Raw genomic sequence first — 17,520 nt, 5'->3', positions numbered from 1 at the left:
CCAACATTTTCGGAATCCCTTCCGCAAACAAGCACAACTTTTTCAAAGTCTTTTCCTCAATTGAGTACAATATCCAGTAGTTATTTTCAAACATCCAGTTCAGAAAAATACGCAACAGCTCCAGAGGAAAAGTCTACATTTTCGGAATTTCAACCGCAATCAAGTACAACATTTTTGGAATCATCACCTCAATCGCCTACAATATCCAGTACTTCATTCCAAATGTCCAGTACCGAAAAGGAAGAGAGAACTACAGAGGAAAAATATACATTTTCGGAATCTCAAACACAATCAAGTACAACATTATTGGAATCATCGCCTCAATCGCCTATAGTATTCAGTACTTCAGTTCAACTGTCCAGTACCGAAAAGGAAGAAAGAACTACAGAGGAAAAATCTACATTTTCGGAATCCCTACCGCAATCAAGCACAACTGTTTCAAAGTCTTTTCCTCAATTGAGTACAATATCCAGTAGTTATTTTCAAACGTCGAGTATAGAAAAATACGCAACTCCAGAGGAAAAGTCTACATTTTTGGAATCTCAACCGCAATCAAGTACAACAATATTGGAATCATCACCTCAATCGCTTACAATATCCAGTACCTTAGTCCAAGTGTCCAGTACCGAAAAGGAAGAGAGAACTACAAAGGAAAAATCTAAATTTTCGGAATCCCTATCGCAATCAAGCACAACTTTTTCAAAGTCTTTTCCTCAATTGAGTACAATATCCAGTAGTTATTTTCAAACATCCAGTTCAGAAAAATACGCAACAGCTCCAGAGGAAAAGTCTACATTTTCGGAATTTCAACCGCAATCAAGTACAACATTTTTGGAATCATCACCTCAATCGCCTACAATATCCAGTACTTCACTTCAAATGTCCAGTACCGAAAAGGAAGAGAGAACTACAGAGGAAAAACCAACATTTCCGGAATTCCTTCCGCAAACAAGCACAACTTTTTCAAAGTCTTTTCCTCAATTGAGTACAATATCCAGTAGTTATTTTCAAACATCGAGTACAGAAAAATACGCAACAACAACAGAGGAAAAGTCTACATTTTCGGAATCTCAACCGCAATCAAGTACAACATTATTGGAATCATCACCTCACTCGCCTACAATATCCAGTACTTCAGTCCAAATTTCCAGTACCGAAAAGGAAGAGAGAACTACAGAGGAAAAATCTACATTTTCGGAATCTCTACCGCAATCAAGCACAACTGTTTCAAAGTCTTTTCCTCAATTGAGTACAATATCCAGTAGTTATTTTCCAACATCGAGTACAGAAAAATACGAAACAACTCCAGAGGAAATGTCTACGTTTTCGGAATCTCAACCGCAATCAAGTACAACATTATTTGAATCATCACCTCAATCGCCTACAATATCCAGTACTTCAGTTCAAATATCCAGTACCGAAAAGGAAGAGAGAACTGCAGAGGAAAAATCTACATTTTCGGAATCTCAAACACAATCAAGTACAACATTATTGGAATCATCACCTCAATCGCCTACAATATTCAGTACTTCAGTTCAACTGTCCAGTACCGAAAAGGAAAAGAGAACTACAGAGGAAAGATCTACATTTTCGGAATCTCAACCGCAATCAAGTACAAAATTATTTGAATCATCACCTCAATCGCCTACAATATTCAGTACTTCAGTTCAAATGTCCAGTACCGAAAAGGAAAAGAGAACTACAGAGGAAAAATCTACATTTTCGGAATCTCAACCGCAATCAAGTACAACTGTTTCAAAGTCTTTTACTCAATTGAGTAAAATATCCAGTAGTTATTTTCCAACATCGAGTACAGAAAAATACGAAACAACTCCAGAGGAAATGTCTACATTTTCGGAATCTCAACCGCAATCAAGTACAACATTATTTGAATCATCACCTCAATCGCCTACAATATCCAGTACTTCAGTTCAAATATCCAGTACCGAAAAGGAAGAGAGAACTGCAGAGGAAAAATCTACATTTTCGGAATCTCAACGGCAATCAAGTACAAAATTATTTGAATCATCACCTCAATCGCCTACAATATCCAGTACTTCAGTTCAAATGTCCAGTACCGAAAAGGAAAAGAGAACTACAGAGGAAAAATCTACATTTTCGAAATCTCTACCGCAATCAAGCACAACTGTTTCAAAGTCTTTTCCTCAATTGAGTACAATATCCAGTACTTATTTTCAAACATCGAGTACAGAAAAATTCGCAACAACTCCAGAGGAAAAGTCTACATTTTCGGAATCTAAACCGCAATCAAGTACAACATTATTGGAATCATCCCCCCAATCGCCTACAATATCCAGTATTTCAGTTCCAATGTCCAGTACCGAAAAGGAAGAGAGATCTACAGAGGAAAAATCTAAATTTTCGGAATCTCAACCACAATCAAGTGCAACATTATTGGAATCATCACTTCAATCGCCAACAATATCCAGTACCTTAGTCCAAATGTCCAGTACCGAAAAGGAAAAGAGAACTACAGAGGAAAGATCTACATTTTCGGAATCTCAACCGCAATCAAGTACAAAATTATTTGAATCATCACCTCAATCGCCTACAATATCCAGTACTTCAGTCCAAATGTCCAGTACCGAAAAGGAAGGGAGAACTACAGAGGAAAAATCTACATTTTCGGAATCTCTACCGCAATCAAGCACAACTGTTTCAAAGTCTTTTCCTCAATTGAGTACAATATCCAGTAGTTATTTTCCAACATCGAGTACAGAAAAATACGAAACAACTCCAGAGGAAATGTCTACATTTTCGGAATCTAAACCGCAATCAAGTACAACATTATTGGAATCATCACCTCAATCGCCTACAACATCCAGTTCTTCAGTTCAAATGTCCAGTACCGAAAAGGAAAAGAGAACTACAGAGGAAAAATCTACATTTTCGGAATCTCTACCGCAATCAAGTACAACATTTTTGGAATCATCACCTCAATCGCCTACAATATCCAGTACTTCAGTTCAAATGTCCAGTACCGAAAAGGAAGAGAGAACTACAGAGGAAAAATCTACATTTTCGGAATCTCAACCGCAATCAAGTACAACATTATTTGAAACATCACCTCAATCGCCTACAATATCCAGTACTTCAGTTCAAATGTCCAGTACCGAAAAGGAAAAGAAAACTACAGAGGAAAAATCTACATTTTTGGAATCTCTACTGCAATCAAGCACAACTATTTCAAAGTCTTTTCCTCAATTGAGTACAATATCCAGTAGTTATTTTCCAACATCGAGTACAGAAAAATACGAAACAACTCCAGACGAAATGTCTAGATTTTCGGAATCTAAACCGCAATCAAGTACAACATTATTGGAATCATCACCTCAATCGCCTACAACATCCAGTTCTTCAGTTCAAATGTCCAGTACCGAAAAGAAAAAGAGAACTACAGAGGAAAAATCTACATTTTCGGAATCTCTACCGCAATCAAGTACAACATTTTTGGAATCATCACCTCAATCGCCTACAATATCCAGTACTTCAGTTCAAATGTCCAGTACCGAAAAGGAAAAGAGAACTACAGAGGAAAAATCTACATTTTCGAAATCTCTACCGCAATCAAGCACAACTGTTTCAAAGTCTTTTCCTCAGTTGAGTACAATATCCAGTACTTATTTTCAAACATCGAGTACAGAAAAATACGCAACAACTCCAGAGGAAAAGTCTACATTTTCGGAATCTAAACCGCAATCAAGTACAACATTATTGGAATCATCCCCCCAATCGCCTACAATATCCAGTACTTCAGTTCCAATGTCCAGTACCGAAAAGGAAGAGAGATCTACAGAGGAAAAATCTACATTTTCGGAATCTCAACCACAATCGAGTGCAACATTATTGGAATCATCACTTCAATCGCCAACAGTATACAGTACCTTAGTCCAAATGTCCAGTACCGAAAAGGAAGAGAGAACTACAGAGGAAAAATCTACATTTTCGGAATCCCCACCGCAATCAAGCACAACTGTTTCAAAGTCTTTTCCTCAATTGAGTACAATATCCAGTAGTTATTTTCAAACATCGAGTACAGAAAAATACGCAACAAGTCCAGAAGAAAAGTCTACATTTTCGGAATCTCAACCGCAATCAAGTACAACATTATTGGAATCATCACCTCAATCGCCTACAATATCCAGTACTTCAGTTCAAATATCCAGTACCGAAAAGGAAGAGAGAACTGCAGAGAAAAAATCTACATTTTCGAAATCTCTACCGCAATCAAGCACAACTGTTTCAAAGTCTTTTCCTCAATTGAGTACAATATCCAGTACTTATTTTCAAACATCGAGTACAGAAAAATACGCAACAACTGCAGAGGAAAAGTCTACATTTTCGAAATCTAAACCGCAATCAAGTGCAACATTATTGGAATCATCACTTCAATCGCCTACAATATCCAATACTTCAGCCCAAATGTCCAGTACCGAAAAGGAAGAGAGAACTACAGAGGAAAAATCTATATTTTCGGAATCCCCACAGCAATCAAGCACAACTGTTTCAAAGTCTTTTCCTCAATTGAGTACAATATCCAGTAGTTATTTTCAAACATCGAGTACAGAAAAATACGCAACAAGTCCAGAGGAAAAGTCTACATTTTCGGAATCTCAGCCGCAATCAAGTACAACATTATTGGAATCATCACCTCAATCGCCTACAATATCCAGTACCTTAGTCCAAATGTACAGTACCGAAAAGGAAGAGAGAACTACAAAGGAAAAATCTACATTTTCGGAATCCCTACGGCAATCAAGCACAACTTTTTCAAAGTCTTTTCCTCAATTGAGTACAATATCCAGTAGTTATTTTCCAACATCGAGTACAGAAAAATACGAAACAACTCCAGAGGAAATGTCTTCATTTTCGGAATCTCAACCGCAATCATTATTTGAATTATCACCTCAATCGCCTACAATATCCAGTACTTCAGTTCAAATATCCAGTACCGAAAAGGAAGAGAGAACTGCAGAGGAAAAATCTACATTTTCGGAATCTCAACGGCAATCAAGTACAAAATTATTTGAATCATCACCTCAATCGCCTACAATATCCAGTACTTCAGTGCAAATGTCCAGTACCGAAAAGGAACGGAGAACTACAGAGGAAAAATCTACATTTTCGGAATCTCTACCGCAATCAAGCAGAACTGTTTCAAAGTCTTTTCCTCAATTGAGTACAATATCCAGTAGTTATTTTCCAACATCGAGTACAGAAAAATACGAAACAACTCCAGAGGAAATGTCTACATTTTCGGAATCTAAACCGCAATCAAGTACAACATTATTGGAATCATCACCTCAATCGCCTACAACATCCAGTTCTTCAGTTCAAATGTCCAGTACCGAAAAGGAAAAGAGAACTACAGAGGAAAAATCTACATTTTCGGAATCTCTACCGCAATCAAGTACAACATTTTTGGAATCATCACCTCAATCGCCTACAATATCCAGTACTTCAGTTCAAATGTCCAGTACCGATAAGGAAGAGAGAACTACAGAGGAAAAATCTACATTTTCGGAATCTCAACCGCAATCAAGTACAACGTTATTTGAAACATCACCTCAATCGCCTACAATATCCAGTACTTCAGTCCAAATGTCCAGTACCGAAAAGGAAGGGAGAACTACAGAGGAAAAATCTACATTTTCGGAATCTCTACCGCAATCAAGCAGAACTGTTTCAAAGTCTTTTCCTCAATTGAGTACAATATCCAGTAGTTATTTTCCAACATCGAGTACAGAAAAATACGAAACAACTCCAGAGGAAATGTCTACATTTTCGGAATCTAAACCGCAATCAAGTACAACATTATTGGAATCATCACCTCAATCGCCTACAACATCCAGTTCTTCAGTTCAAATGTCCAGTACCGAAAAGGAAAAGAGAACTACAGAGGAAAAATCTACATTTTCGGAATCTCAACGGCAATCAAGTACAAAATTATTTGAATCATCACCTCAATCGCCTACAATATCCAGTACTTCAGTTCAAATGTCCAGTACCGAAAAGGAAAAGAGAACTACAGAGGAAAAATCTACATTTTCGAAATCTCTACCGCAATCAAGCACAACTGTTTCAAAGTCTTTTCCTCAATTGAGTACAATATCCAGTAGTTATTTTCAAACATCGAGTACAGAAAAATACGCAACAAGTCCAGAGGAAAAGTCTACATTTTCGGAATCTCAACCGCAATCAAGTACAACATTATTGGAATCATCACCTCAATCGCCTACAATATCCAGTACCTTAGTCCAAATGTACAGTACCGAAAAGGATGAGAGAACTACAAAGGAAAAATCTACATTTTCGGAATCCCTATCGCAATCAAGCACAACTTTTTCAAAGTCTTTTCCTCAATTGAGTACAATATCCAGTAGTTATTTTCCAACATCGAGTACAGAAAAATACGAAACAACTCCAAAGGAAATGTCTACATTTTCGGAATCTAAACCGCAATCAAGTACAACATTATTGGAATCATCACCTCAATCGCCTACAACATCCAGTTCTTCAGTTCAAATGTCCAGTACCCAAAAGGAAAAGAGAACTACAGAGGAAAAATCTACATTTTCGGAATCTCAACGGCAATCAAGTACAAAATTATTTGAATCATCACCTCAATCGCCTACAATATCCAGTACTTCAGTCCAAATGTCCAGTACCGAAAAGGAAGGGAGAACTACAGAGGAAAAATCTACATTTTCGGAATCTCTACCGCAATCAAGCAGAACTGTTTCAAAGTCTTTTCCTCAATTGAGTACAATATCCAGTAGATATTTTCCAACATCGAGTACAGAAAAATACGAAACAACTCCAGAGGAAATGTCTACATTTTCGGAATCTAAACCGCAATCAAGTACAACATTATTGGAATCATCACCTCAATCGCCTACAACATCCAGTTCTTCAGTTCAAATGTCCAGTACCGAAAAGGAAAAGAGAACTACAGAGGAAAAATCTACATTTTCGGAATCTCTACCGCAATCAAGTACAACATTTTTGGAATCATCACCTCAATCGCCTACAATATCCAGTACTTCAGTTCAAATGTCCAGTAACGAAAAGGAAGAGAGAACTACAGAGGAAAAATCTACATTTTCGGAATCTCAACCGCAATCAAGTACAAAATTATTTGAATCATCAGCTCAATCGCCTACAATATCCAGTACTTCAGTTCAAATGTCCAGTACCGAAAAGGAAAAGAGAACTACAGAGGAAAAATCTACATTTTCGAAATCTCTACCGCAATCAAGCACAACTGTTTCAAAGTCTTTTCCTCAATTGAGTACAATATCCAGTAGTTATTTTCAAACATCGAGTACAGAAAAATACGCAACAACTCCAGAGGAAAAGTCTACATTTTCGGAATCTAAACCGCAATCAAGTACAACAATATTGGAATCATCCCCCCAATCGCCTACAATATCCAGTACTTCAGTTCCAATGTCCAGTACCGAAAAGAAAGAGAGAACTACAAAGGAAAAATCTACATTTTCGGAATCCCTACCGCAATCAAGCACAACTTTTTCAAAGTCTTTTCCTCAATTGAGTACAATATCCAGTAGTTATTTTCCAACATCGAGTACAGAAAAATACGAAACAACTCCAGAGGAAATGTCTACATTTTCGGAATCTAAACCGCAATCAAGTACAACATTATTGGAATCATCACCTCAATCGCCTACAACATCCAGTTCTTCAGTTCAAATGTCCAGTACCGAAAAGGAAAAGAGAACTACAGAGGAAAAATCTACATTTTCGGAATCTCAACCACAATCGAGTGCAACATTATTGGAATCATCACTTCAATCGCCAACAATATCCAGTACCTTAGTCCAAATGTCCAGTACCGAAAAGGAAGAGAGAACTACAGAGGAAAAATCTACAAAATTATTGGAATCATCACTTCAATCGCCTACAATATCCAGTACTTCAGCCCAAATGTCCAGTACCGAAAAGGAAGAGAGAACTACAGAGGAAAAATCTACATTTTCGGAATCCCCACCGCAATCAAGCACAACTGTTTCAAAGTCTTTTCCTCAATTGAGTACAATATCCAGTAGATATTTTCAAACATCGAGTACAGAAAAATACGCAACAAGTCCAGAGGAAAAGTCTACATTTTCGGAATCTAAACCGCAATCAAGTACAACATTATTGGAATCATCACCTCAATCGCCTACAACATCCAGTACTTCAGTTCAAATGTCCAGTACCGAAAAGGAAGAGAGAACTACAGAGGAAAAATCTACATTTTCGGAATCCCCACCGCAATCAAGCACAACTGTTTCAAAGTCTTTTCCTCAATTGAGTACAATATCCAGTAGTTATTTTCAAACAACGAGTACAGAAAAATACGCAACAAGTCCAGAGGAAAAGTCTACATTTTCGGAATCTCAACCGCAATCAAGTACAACATTATTGGAATCATCACCTCAATCGCCTACAATATCCAGTACCTTAGTCCAAATGTACAGTACCGAAAAGGAAGAGAGAACTACAAAGGAAAAATCTACACTTTCGGAATCCCTACCGCAATCAAGCACAACTTTTTCAAAGTCTTTTCCTCAATTGAGTACAATATCCAGTAGTTATTTTCCAACATCGAGTACAGAAAAATACGAAACAACTCCAGAGGAAATGTCTTCTTTTTCGGAATCTCAACCGCAATCATTATTTGAATCATCACCTCAATCGCCTACAATATCCAGTACTTCAGTTCAGATATCCAGTACCGAAAAGGAAGAGAGAACTGCAGAGGAAAAATCTACATTTTCGGAATCTCAACGGCAATCAAGTACAAAATTATTGGAATCATCACCTCAATCGCCTACAATATCCAGTACTTCAGTCCAAATGTCCAGTACCGAAAAGGAAGGGAGAACTACAGAGGAAAAATCTACATTTTCGGAATCTCAACCGCAATCAAGTACAACATTATTTGAAACATCACCTCAATCGCCTACAATATCCAGTACTTCAGTCCAAATGTCCAGTACCGAAAAGGAAGGGAGAACTACAGAGGAAAAATCTACATTTTCGGAATCTCTACCGCAATCAAGCAGAACTGTTTCAAAGTCTTTTCCTCAATTGAGTACAATATCCAGTAGTTATTTTCCAACATCGAGTACAGAAAAATACGAAACAACTCCAGAGGAAAAGTCTACATTTTCGGAATCTAAACCGCAATCAAGTACAACATTATTGGAATCATCACCTCAATCGCCTACAACATCCAGTTCTTCAGTTCAAATGTCCAGTACCGAAAAGGAAAAGAGAACTACAGAGGAAAAATCTACATTTTCGGAATCTCTACCGCAATCAAGTACAACATTTTTGCAATCATACCCTCAATCGCCTACAATATCCAGTACTTCAGTTCAAATGTCCAGTACCGAAAAGGAAGAGAGAACTACAGAGGAAAAATCTACATTTTCGAAATCTCTACCGCAATCAAGCACAACTGTTTCAAAGTCTTTTCCTCAATTGAGTACAATATCCAGTACTTATTTTCAAACATCGAGTACAGAAAAATACGCAACAACTCCAGAGGAAAAGTCTACATTTTCGGAATCTAAACCGCAATCAAGTACAACATTATTGGAATCATCCCCCCAATCGCCTACAATATCCAGTACTTCAGTTCCAATGTCCAGTACCGAAAAGGAAGAGAGATCTACAGAGGAAAAATCTACATTTTCGGAATCTCAACCACAATCGAGTGCAACATTATTGGAATCATCACTTCAATCGCCAACAATATCCAGTACCTTAGTCCAAATGTCCAGTACCGAAAAGGAAGAGAGAACTACAGAGGAAAAATCTACATTTTCGGAATCCCCACCGCAATCAAGCACAACTTTTTCAAAGTCTTTTCCTCAATTGAGTACAATATCCAGTAGTTATTTTCAAACATCGAGTACAGAAAAATACGCAACAAGTCCAGAAGAAAATTCTACATTTTCGGAATCTCAACCGCAATCAAGTACAACATTATTGGAATCATCACCTCAATCGCCTACAATATCTAGTACCTTAGTCCAAATGTACAGTACCGAAAAGGAAGAGAGAACTACAAAGGAAAAATCTACATTTTCGGAATCCCTACCGCAATCAAGCACTACTTTTTCAAAAACTTTTCCTCAATTGAGTACAATATCCAGTAATTATTTTTCAACATCGAGTACAGAAAAATACGAAACAACTCCAGAGAAAATGTCTACATTTTCGGAGTCTCAACCGCAATCATTATTTGAATCATCACCTCAATCGCCTACAATATCCAGTACTTCAGTTCAAATATCCAGTACCGAAAAGGAAGAGAGAACTGCAGAAGAAAAATTTACATTTTCGGAATCTCAACGGCAATCAAGTACAAAATTATTTGAATCATCACCTCAATCGCCTACAATATCCAGTACTTCAGTCCAAATGTCCAGTACCGAAAAGGAAGGGAGAACTACTGAGGAAAAATCTACATTTTCGGAATCTCTACCGCAATCAAGCACAACTGTTTCAAAGTCTTTTCCTCAATTGAGTACAAAATCCAGTAGTTATTTTCCAACATCGAGTACAGAAAAATACGCAACAACTCCAGAGGAAAAGTCTACATTTTCGGAATCTAAGCCGCAATCAAGTACAACAATATTGGAATCATCCCCCCAATCGCCTACAATATCCAGTACTTCAGTTCCAATGTCCAGTACCGAAAAGGAAGAGAGAACTACAAAGGAAAAATCTACATTTTCGGAATCCCTACCGCAATCAAGCACAACTTTTTCAAAGTCTTTTCCTCAATTGAGTACAATATCCAGTAGTTATTTTCCAACATCGAGTACAGAAAAATACGAAACAACTCCAGAGGAAATGTCTACATTTTCGGAATCTCAACCGCAATCAAGTACAACATTATTGGAATCATCACCTCAATCGCCTACAACATCCAGTACTTCAGTTCAAATGTCCAGTACCGAAAAGGAAGAGAGAACTACAGAGGAAAAATCTACATTTTCGGAATCCCCACCGCAATCAAGCACAACTGTTTCAAAGTCTTTTCCTCAATTGAGTACAATATCCAGTAGTTATTTTCAAACATCGAGTACAGAAAAACACGCAACAAGTCCAGAGGAAAAGTCTACATTTTCGGAATCTCAACCGCAATCAAGCACAACATTATTGGAATCATCACCTCAATCGCCTACAATATCCAGTACCTTAGTCCAAATGTACAGTACCGAAAAGGAAGAGAGAACTACAAAGGAAAAATCTACATTTTCGGAATCCCTACCGCAATCAAGCACAACTTTTTCAAAGTCTTTTCCTCAATTGAGTACAATATCCAGTAGTTATTTTCCAACATCGAGTACAGAAAAATACGAAACAACTCCAGAGGAAATGTCTACATTTTCGGAATCTAAACCGCAATCAAGTACAACATTATTGGAATCATCACCTCAATCGCCTACAACATCCAGTTCTTCAGTTCAAATGTCCAGTACCGAAAAGGAAGAGAGAACTACAGAGGAAAAATCTACAGTTTCGGAATCTCAACGGCAATCAAGTACAAAATTATTGGAATCATCACCTCAATCGCCTACAATATCCAGTACTTCAGTCCAAATGTCCAGTACCGAAAAGGAAGGGCGAACTACAGAGGAAAAATCTACATTTTCGGAATCTCTACCGCAATCAAGCAGAACTGTTTCAAAGTCTTTTCCTCAATTGAGTACAATATCCAGTACTTATTTTCCAACATCCAGTGCAGAAAAATACGAAACAACTCCAGAGGAAATGTCTACATTTTCGGAATCTAAGCCGCAATCAAGTACAACATTATTGGAATCATCACCTCAATCGCCTACAACATCCAGTTCTTCAGTTCAAATGTCCAGTACCGAAAAGGAAAAGAGAACTACAGAGGAAAAATCTACATTTTCGGAATCTCTACCGCAATCAAGTACAACATTTTCTGAATCATCACCTCAATCGCCTACAATATCCAGTACTTCAGTTCAAATGTCCAGTACCGAAAAGGAAGAGAGAACTACAGAGGAAAAATCTACATTTTCGGAATCTCAACCGCAATCAAGTACAACATTATTTGAAACATCACCTCAATCGCCTACAATATCCAGTACTTCAGTCCAAATGTCCAGTACCGAAAAGGAAGGGAGAACTACAGAGGAAAAATCTACATTTTCGGAATCTCTACCGCAATCAAGCAGAACTGTTTCAAAGTCTTTTCCTCAATTGAGTACAATATCCAGTAGTTATTTTCCAACATCGAGTACAGAAAAATACGAAACAACTCCAGAGGAAATGTCTTCATTTTCGGAATCTAAACCGCAATCAAGTACAACATTATTGGAATCATCACCTCAATCGCCTACAACATCCAGTTCTTCAGGTCAAATGTCCAGTACCGAAAAGGAAAAGAGAACTACAGAGGAAAAATCTACATTTTCGGAATCTCTACCGCAATCAAGTACAACATTTTTGCAATCATACCCTCAATCGCCTACAATATCCAGTACTTCAGTTCAAATGTCCAGTACCGAAAAGGAAGAGAGAACTACAGAGGAAAAATCTACATTTTCGAAATCTCTACCGCAATCAAGCACAACTGTTTCAAAGTCTTTTCCTCAATTGAGTACAATATCCAGTACTTATTTTCAAACATCGAGTACAGAAAAATACGCAACAACTCCAGAGGAAAAGTCTACATTTTCGGAATCTAAACCGCAATCAAGTACAACATTATTGGAATCATCCCCCCAATCGCCTACAATATCCAGTACTTCAGTTCCAATGTCCAGTACCGAAAAGGAAGAGAGATCTACAGAGGAAAAATCTACATTTTCGGAATCTCAACCACAATCGAGTGCAACATTATTGGAATCATCACTTCAATCGCCAACAATATCCAGTACCTTAGTCCAAATGTCCAGTACCGAAAAGGAAGAGAGAACTACAGAGGAAAAATCTACATTTTCGGAATCCCCACCGCAATCAAGCACAACTTTTTCAAAGTCTTTTCCTCAATTGAGTACAATATCCAGTAGTTATTTTCAAACATCGAGTACAGAAAAATACGCAACAAGTCCAGAAGAAAATTCTACATTTTCGGAATCTCAACCGCAATCAAGTACAACATTATTGGAATCATCACCTCAATCGCCTACAATATCTAGTACCTTAGTCCAAATGTACAGTACCGAAAAGGAAGAGAGAACTACAAAGGAAAAATCTACATTTTCGGAATCCCTACCGCAATCAAGCACAACTTTTTCAAAAACTTTTCCTCAATTGAGTACAATATCCAGTAATTATTTTTCAACATCGAGTACAGAAAAATACGAAACAACTCCAGAGAAAATGTCTACATTTTCGGAGTCTCAACCGCAATCATTATTTGAATCATCACCTCAATCGCCTACAATATCCAGTACTTCAGTTCAAATATCCAGTACCGAAAAGGAAGAGAGAACTGCAGAAGAAAAATCTACATTTTCGGAATCTCAACGGCAATCAAGTACAAAATTATTTGAATCATCACCTCAATCGCCTACAATATCCAGTACTTCAGTCCAAATGTCCAGTACCGAAAAGGAAGGGAGAACTACTGAGGAAAAATCTACATTTTCGGAATCTCTACCGCAATCAAGCACAACTGTTTCAAAGTCTTTTCCTCAATTGAGTACAATATCCAGTAGTTATTTTCCAACATCGAGTACAGAAAAATACGCAACAACTCCAGAGGAAAAGTCTACATTTTCGGAATCTAAGCCGCAATCAAGTACAACAATATTGGAATCATCCCCCCAATCGCCTACAATATCCAGTACTTCAGTTCCAATGTCCAGTACCGAAAAGGAAGAGAGAACTACAAAGGAAAAATCTACATTTTCGGAATCCCTACCGCAATCAAGCACAACTTTTTCAAAGTCTTTTCCTCAATTGAGTACAATATCCAGTAGTTATTTTCCAACATCGAGTACAGAAAAATACGAAACAACTCCAGAGGAAATGTCTACATTTTCGGAATCTCAACCGCAATCAAGTACAACATTATTGGAATCATCACCTCAATCGCCTACAACATCCAGTACTTCAGTTCAAATGTCCAGTACCGAAAAGGAAGAGAGAACTACAGAGGAAAAATCTACATTTTCGGAATCCCCACCGCAATCAAGCACAACTGTTTCAAAGTCTTTTCCTCAATTGAGTACAATATCCAGTAGTTATTTTCAAACATCGAGTACAGAAAAACACGCAACAAGTCCAGAGGAAAAGTCTACATTTTCGGAATCGCAACCGCAATCAAGTACAACATTATTGGAATCATCACCTCAATCGCCTACAATATCCAGTACCTTAGTCCAAATGTACAGTACCGAAAAGGAAGAGAGAACTACAAAGGAAAAATCTACATTTTCGGAATCCCTACCGCAATCAAGCACAACTTTTTCAAAGTCTTTTCCTCAATTGAGTACAATATCCAGTAGTTATTTTCCAACATCGAGTACAGAAAAATACGAAACAACTCCAGAGGAAATGTCTACATTTTCGGAATCTAAACCGCAATCAAGTACAACATTATTGGAATCATCACCTCAATCGCCTACAACATCCAGTTCTTCAGTTCAAATGTCCAGTACCGAAAAGGAAGAGAGAACTACAGAGGAAAAATCTACATTTTCGGAATCTCAACGGCAATCAAGTACAAAATTATTGGAATCATCACCTCAATCGCCTACAATATCCAGTACTTCAGTCCAAATGTCCAGTACCGAAAAGGAAGGGAGAACTACAGAGGAAAAATCTACATTTTCGGAATCTCTACCGCAATCAAGCAGAACTGTTTCAAAGTCTTTTCCTCAATTGAGTACAATATCCAGTACTTATTTTCCAACATCGAGTGCAGAAAAATACGAAACAACTCCAGAGGAAATGTCTACATTTTCGGAATCTAAACCGCAATCAAGTACAACATTATTGGAATCATCACCTCAATCGCCTACAACATCCAGTTCTTCAGTTCAAATGTCCAGTACCGAAAAGGAAAAGAGAACTACAGAGGAAAAATCTACATTTTCGGAATCTCTACCGCAATCAAGTACAACATTTTTGGAATCATCACCTCAATCGCCTACAATATCCAGTACTTCAGTTCAAATGTCCAGTACCGAAAAGGAAGAGAGAACTACAGAGGAAAAATCTACATTTTCGGAATCTCAACCGCAATCAAGTACAACATTATTTGAAACATCACCTCAATCGCCTACAATATCCAGTACTTCAGTCCAAATGTCCAGTACCGAAAAGGAAGGAAGAACTACAGAGGAAAAATCTACATTTTCGGAATCTCTACCGCAATCAAGCAGAACTGTTTCAAAGTCTTTTCCTCAATTGAGTACAATATCCAGTAGTTATTTTCCAACATCGAGTACAGAAAAATACGAAACAACTCCAGAGGAAATGTCTACATTTTCGGAATCTAAACCGCAATCAAGTACAACATTATTGGAATCATCACCTCAATCGCCTACAACATCCAGTTCTTCAGTTCAAATGTCCAGTACCGAAAAGGAAAAGAGAACTACAGAGGAAAAATCTACATTTTCGGAATCTCTACCGCAATCAAGTACAACATTTTTGCAATCATACCCTCAATCGCCTACAATATCCAGTACTTCAGTTCAAATGTCCAGTACCGAAAAGGAAGAGAGAACTACAGAGGAAAAATCTACATTTTCGAAATCTCTACCGCAATCAAGCACAACTGTTTCAAAGTCTTTTCCTCAATTGAGTACAATATCCAGTACTTATTTTCAAACATCGAGTACAGAAAAATACGCAACAACTCCAGAGGAAAAGTCTACATTTTCGGAATCTAAACCGCAATCAAGTACAACATTATTGGAATCATCCCCCCAATCGCCTACAATATCCAGTACTTCAGTTCCAATGTCCAGTACCGAAAAGGAAGAGAGATCTACAGAGGAAAAATCTACATTTTCGGAATCTCAACCACAATCGAGTGCAACATTATTGGAATCATCACTTCAATCGCCAACAATATCCAGTACCTTAGTCCAAATGTCCAGTACCGAAAAGGAAGAGAGAACAACAGAGGAAAAATCTACATTTTCGGAATCCCCACCGCAATCAAGCACAACTTTTTCAAAGTCTTTTCCTCAATTGAGTACAATATCCAGTAGTTATTTTCAAACATCGAGTACAGAAAAATACGCAACAAGTCCAGAAGAAAATTCTACATTTTCGGAATCTCAACCGCAATCAAGTACAACATTATTGGAATCATCACCTCAATCGCCTACAATATCTAGTACCTTAGTCCAAATGTACAGTACCGAAAAGGAAGAGAGAACTACAAAGAAAAAATCTACATTTTCGGAATCCCTACCGCAATCAAGCACAACTTTTTCAAAAACTTTTCCTCAATTGAGTACAATATCCAGTAATTATTTTTCAACATCGAGTACAGAAAAATACGAAACAACTCCAGAGAAAATGTCTACATTTTCGGAGTCTCAACCGCAATCATTATTTGAATCATCACCTCAATCGCCTACAATATCCAGTACTTCAGTTCAAATATCCAGTACCGAAAAGGAAGAGAGAACTGCAGAAGAAAAATCTACATTTTCGGAATCTCAACGGCAATCAAGTACAAAATTATTTGAATCATCACCTCAATCGCCAACAATATCCAGTACTTCAGTCCAAATGTCCAGTACCGAAAAGGAAGGGAGAACTACAGAGGAAAAATCTACATTTTCGGAATCTCTACCGCAATCAAGCACAACTGTTTCAAAGTCTTTTCCTCAATTGAGTACAATATCCAGTAGTTATTTTCAAACATCGAGTACAGAAAAATACGCAACAACTCCAGAGGAAAAGTCTACATTTTCGGAATCTAAGCCGCAATCAAGTACAACAATATTGGAATCATCCCCCCAATCGCCTACAATATCCAGTACTTCAGTTCCAATGTCCAGTACCGAAAAGGAAGAGAGAACTACAAAGGAAAAATCTACATTTTCGGAATCCCTACCGCAATCAAGCACAACTTTTTTAAAGTCTTTTCCTCAATTGAGTACAATATCCAGTAGTTATTTTCCAACATCGAGTACAGAAAAATACGAAACAACTCCAGAGGAAATGTCTACATTTTCGGAATCTAAACCGCAATCAAGTACAACATTATTGGAATCATCACCTCAATCGCCTACAACATCCAGTTCTTCAGTTCCAATGTCCAGTACCGAAAAGGAAGAGAGATCTACAGAGGAAAAATCTACATTTTCGGAATCTCAACCACAATCGAGTGCAACATTATTGGAATCATCACTTCAATCGCCAACAATATCCAGTACCTTAGTCCAAATGTCCAGTACCGAAAAGGAAGAGAGAACTACAGAGGAAAAATCTACATTTTCGGAATCCCCACCGCGATCAAGCACAACTGTT

At 37.6% G+C, this 17,520-nt stretch overlaps 1 protein-coding gene across 1 annotated transcript in view; it reads left to right on the top strand.

Annotated features, from left to right (window-relative positions):
- The window catches only part of Muc14A (Mucin 14A), an 81,578-nt gene that overhangs the window by 53,652 nt on the left and 10,406 nt on the right, over window positions 1-17,520 (top strand). Inside the window, exons 34-37 of the mRNA XM_070997236.1 lie at window positions 706-759; window positions 9,127-9,171; window positions 9,523-9,567; window positions 9,898-10,073. Of these exons, the coding sequence (XP_070853337.1) occupies window positions 706-759; window positions 9,127-9,171; window positions 9,523-9,567; window positions 9,898-10,073 (320 nt within the window). The remainder of the gene's footprint in view (window positions 1-705; window positions 760-9,126; window positions 9,172-9,522; window positions 9,568-9,897; window positions 10,074-17,520) is intronic.

The sequence above is a fragment of the Drosophila suzukii genome, chromosome X, assembly GCF_043229965.1.
Source record: "Drosophila suzukii chromosome X, CBGP_Dsuzu_IsoJpt1.0, whole genome shotgun sequence".
Lineage (NCBI taxonomy): Eukaryota > Metazoa > Arthropoda > Insecta > Diptera > Drosophilidae > Drosophila > Drosophila suzukii.
Note: the sequence above shows the minus strand (reverse complement) of the source record. Positions and strands in the feature narration are given on the sequence as shown.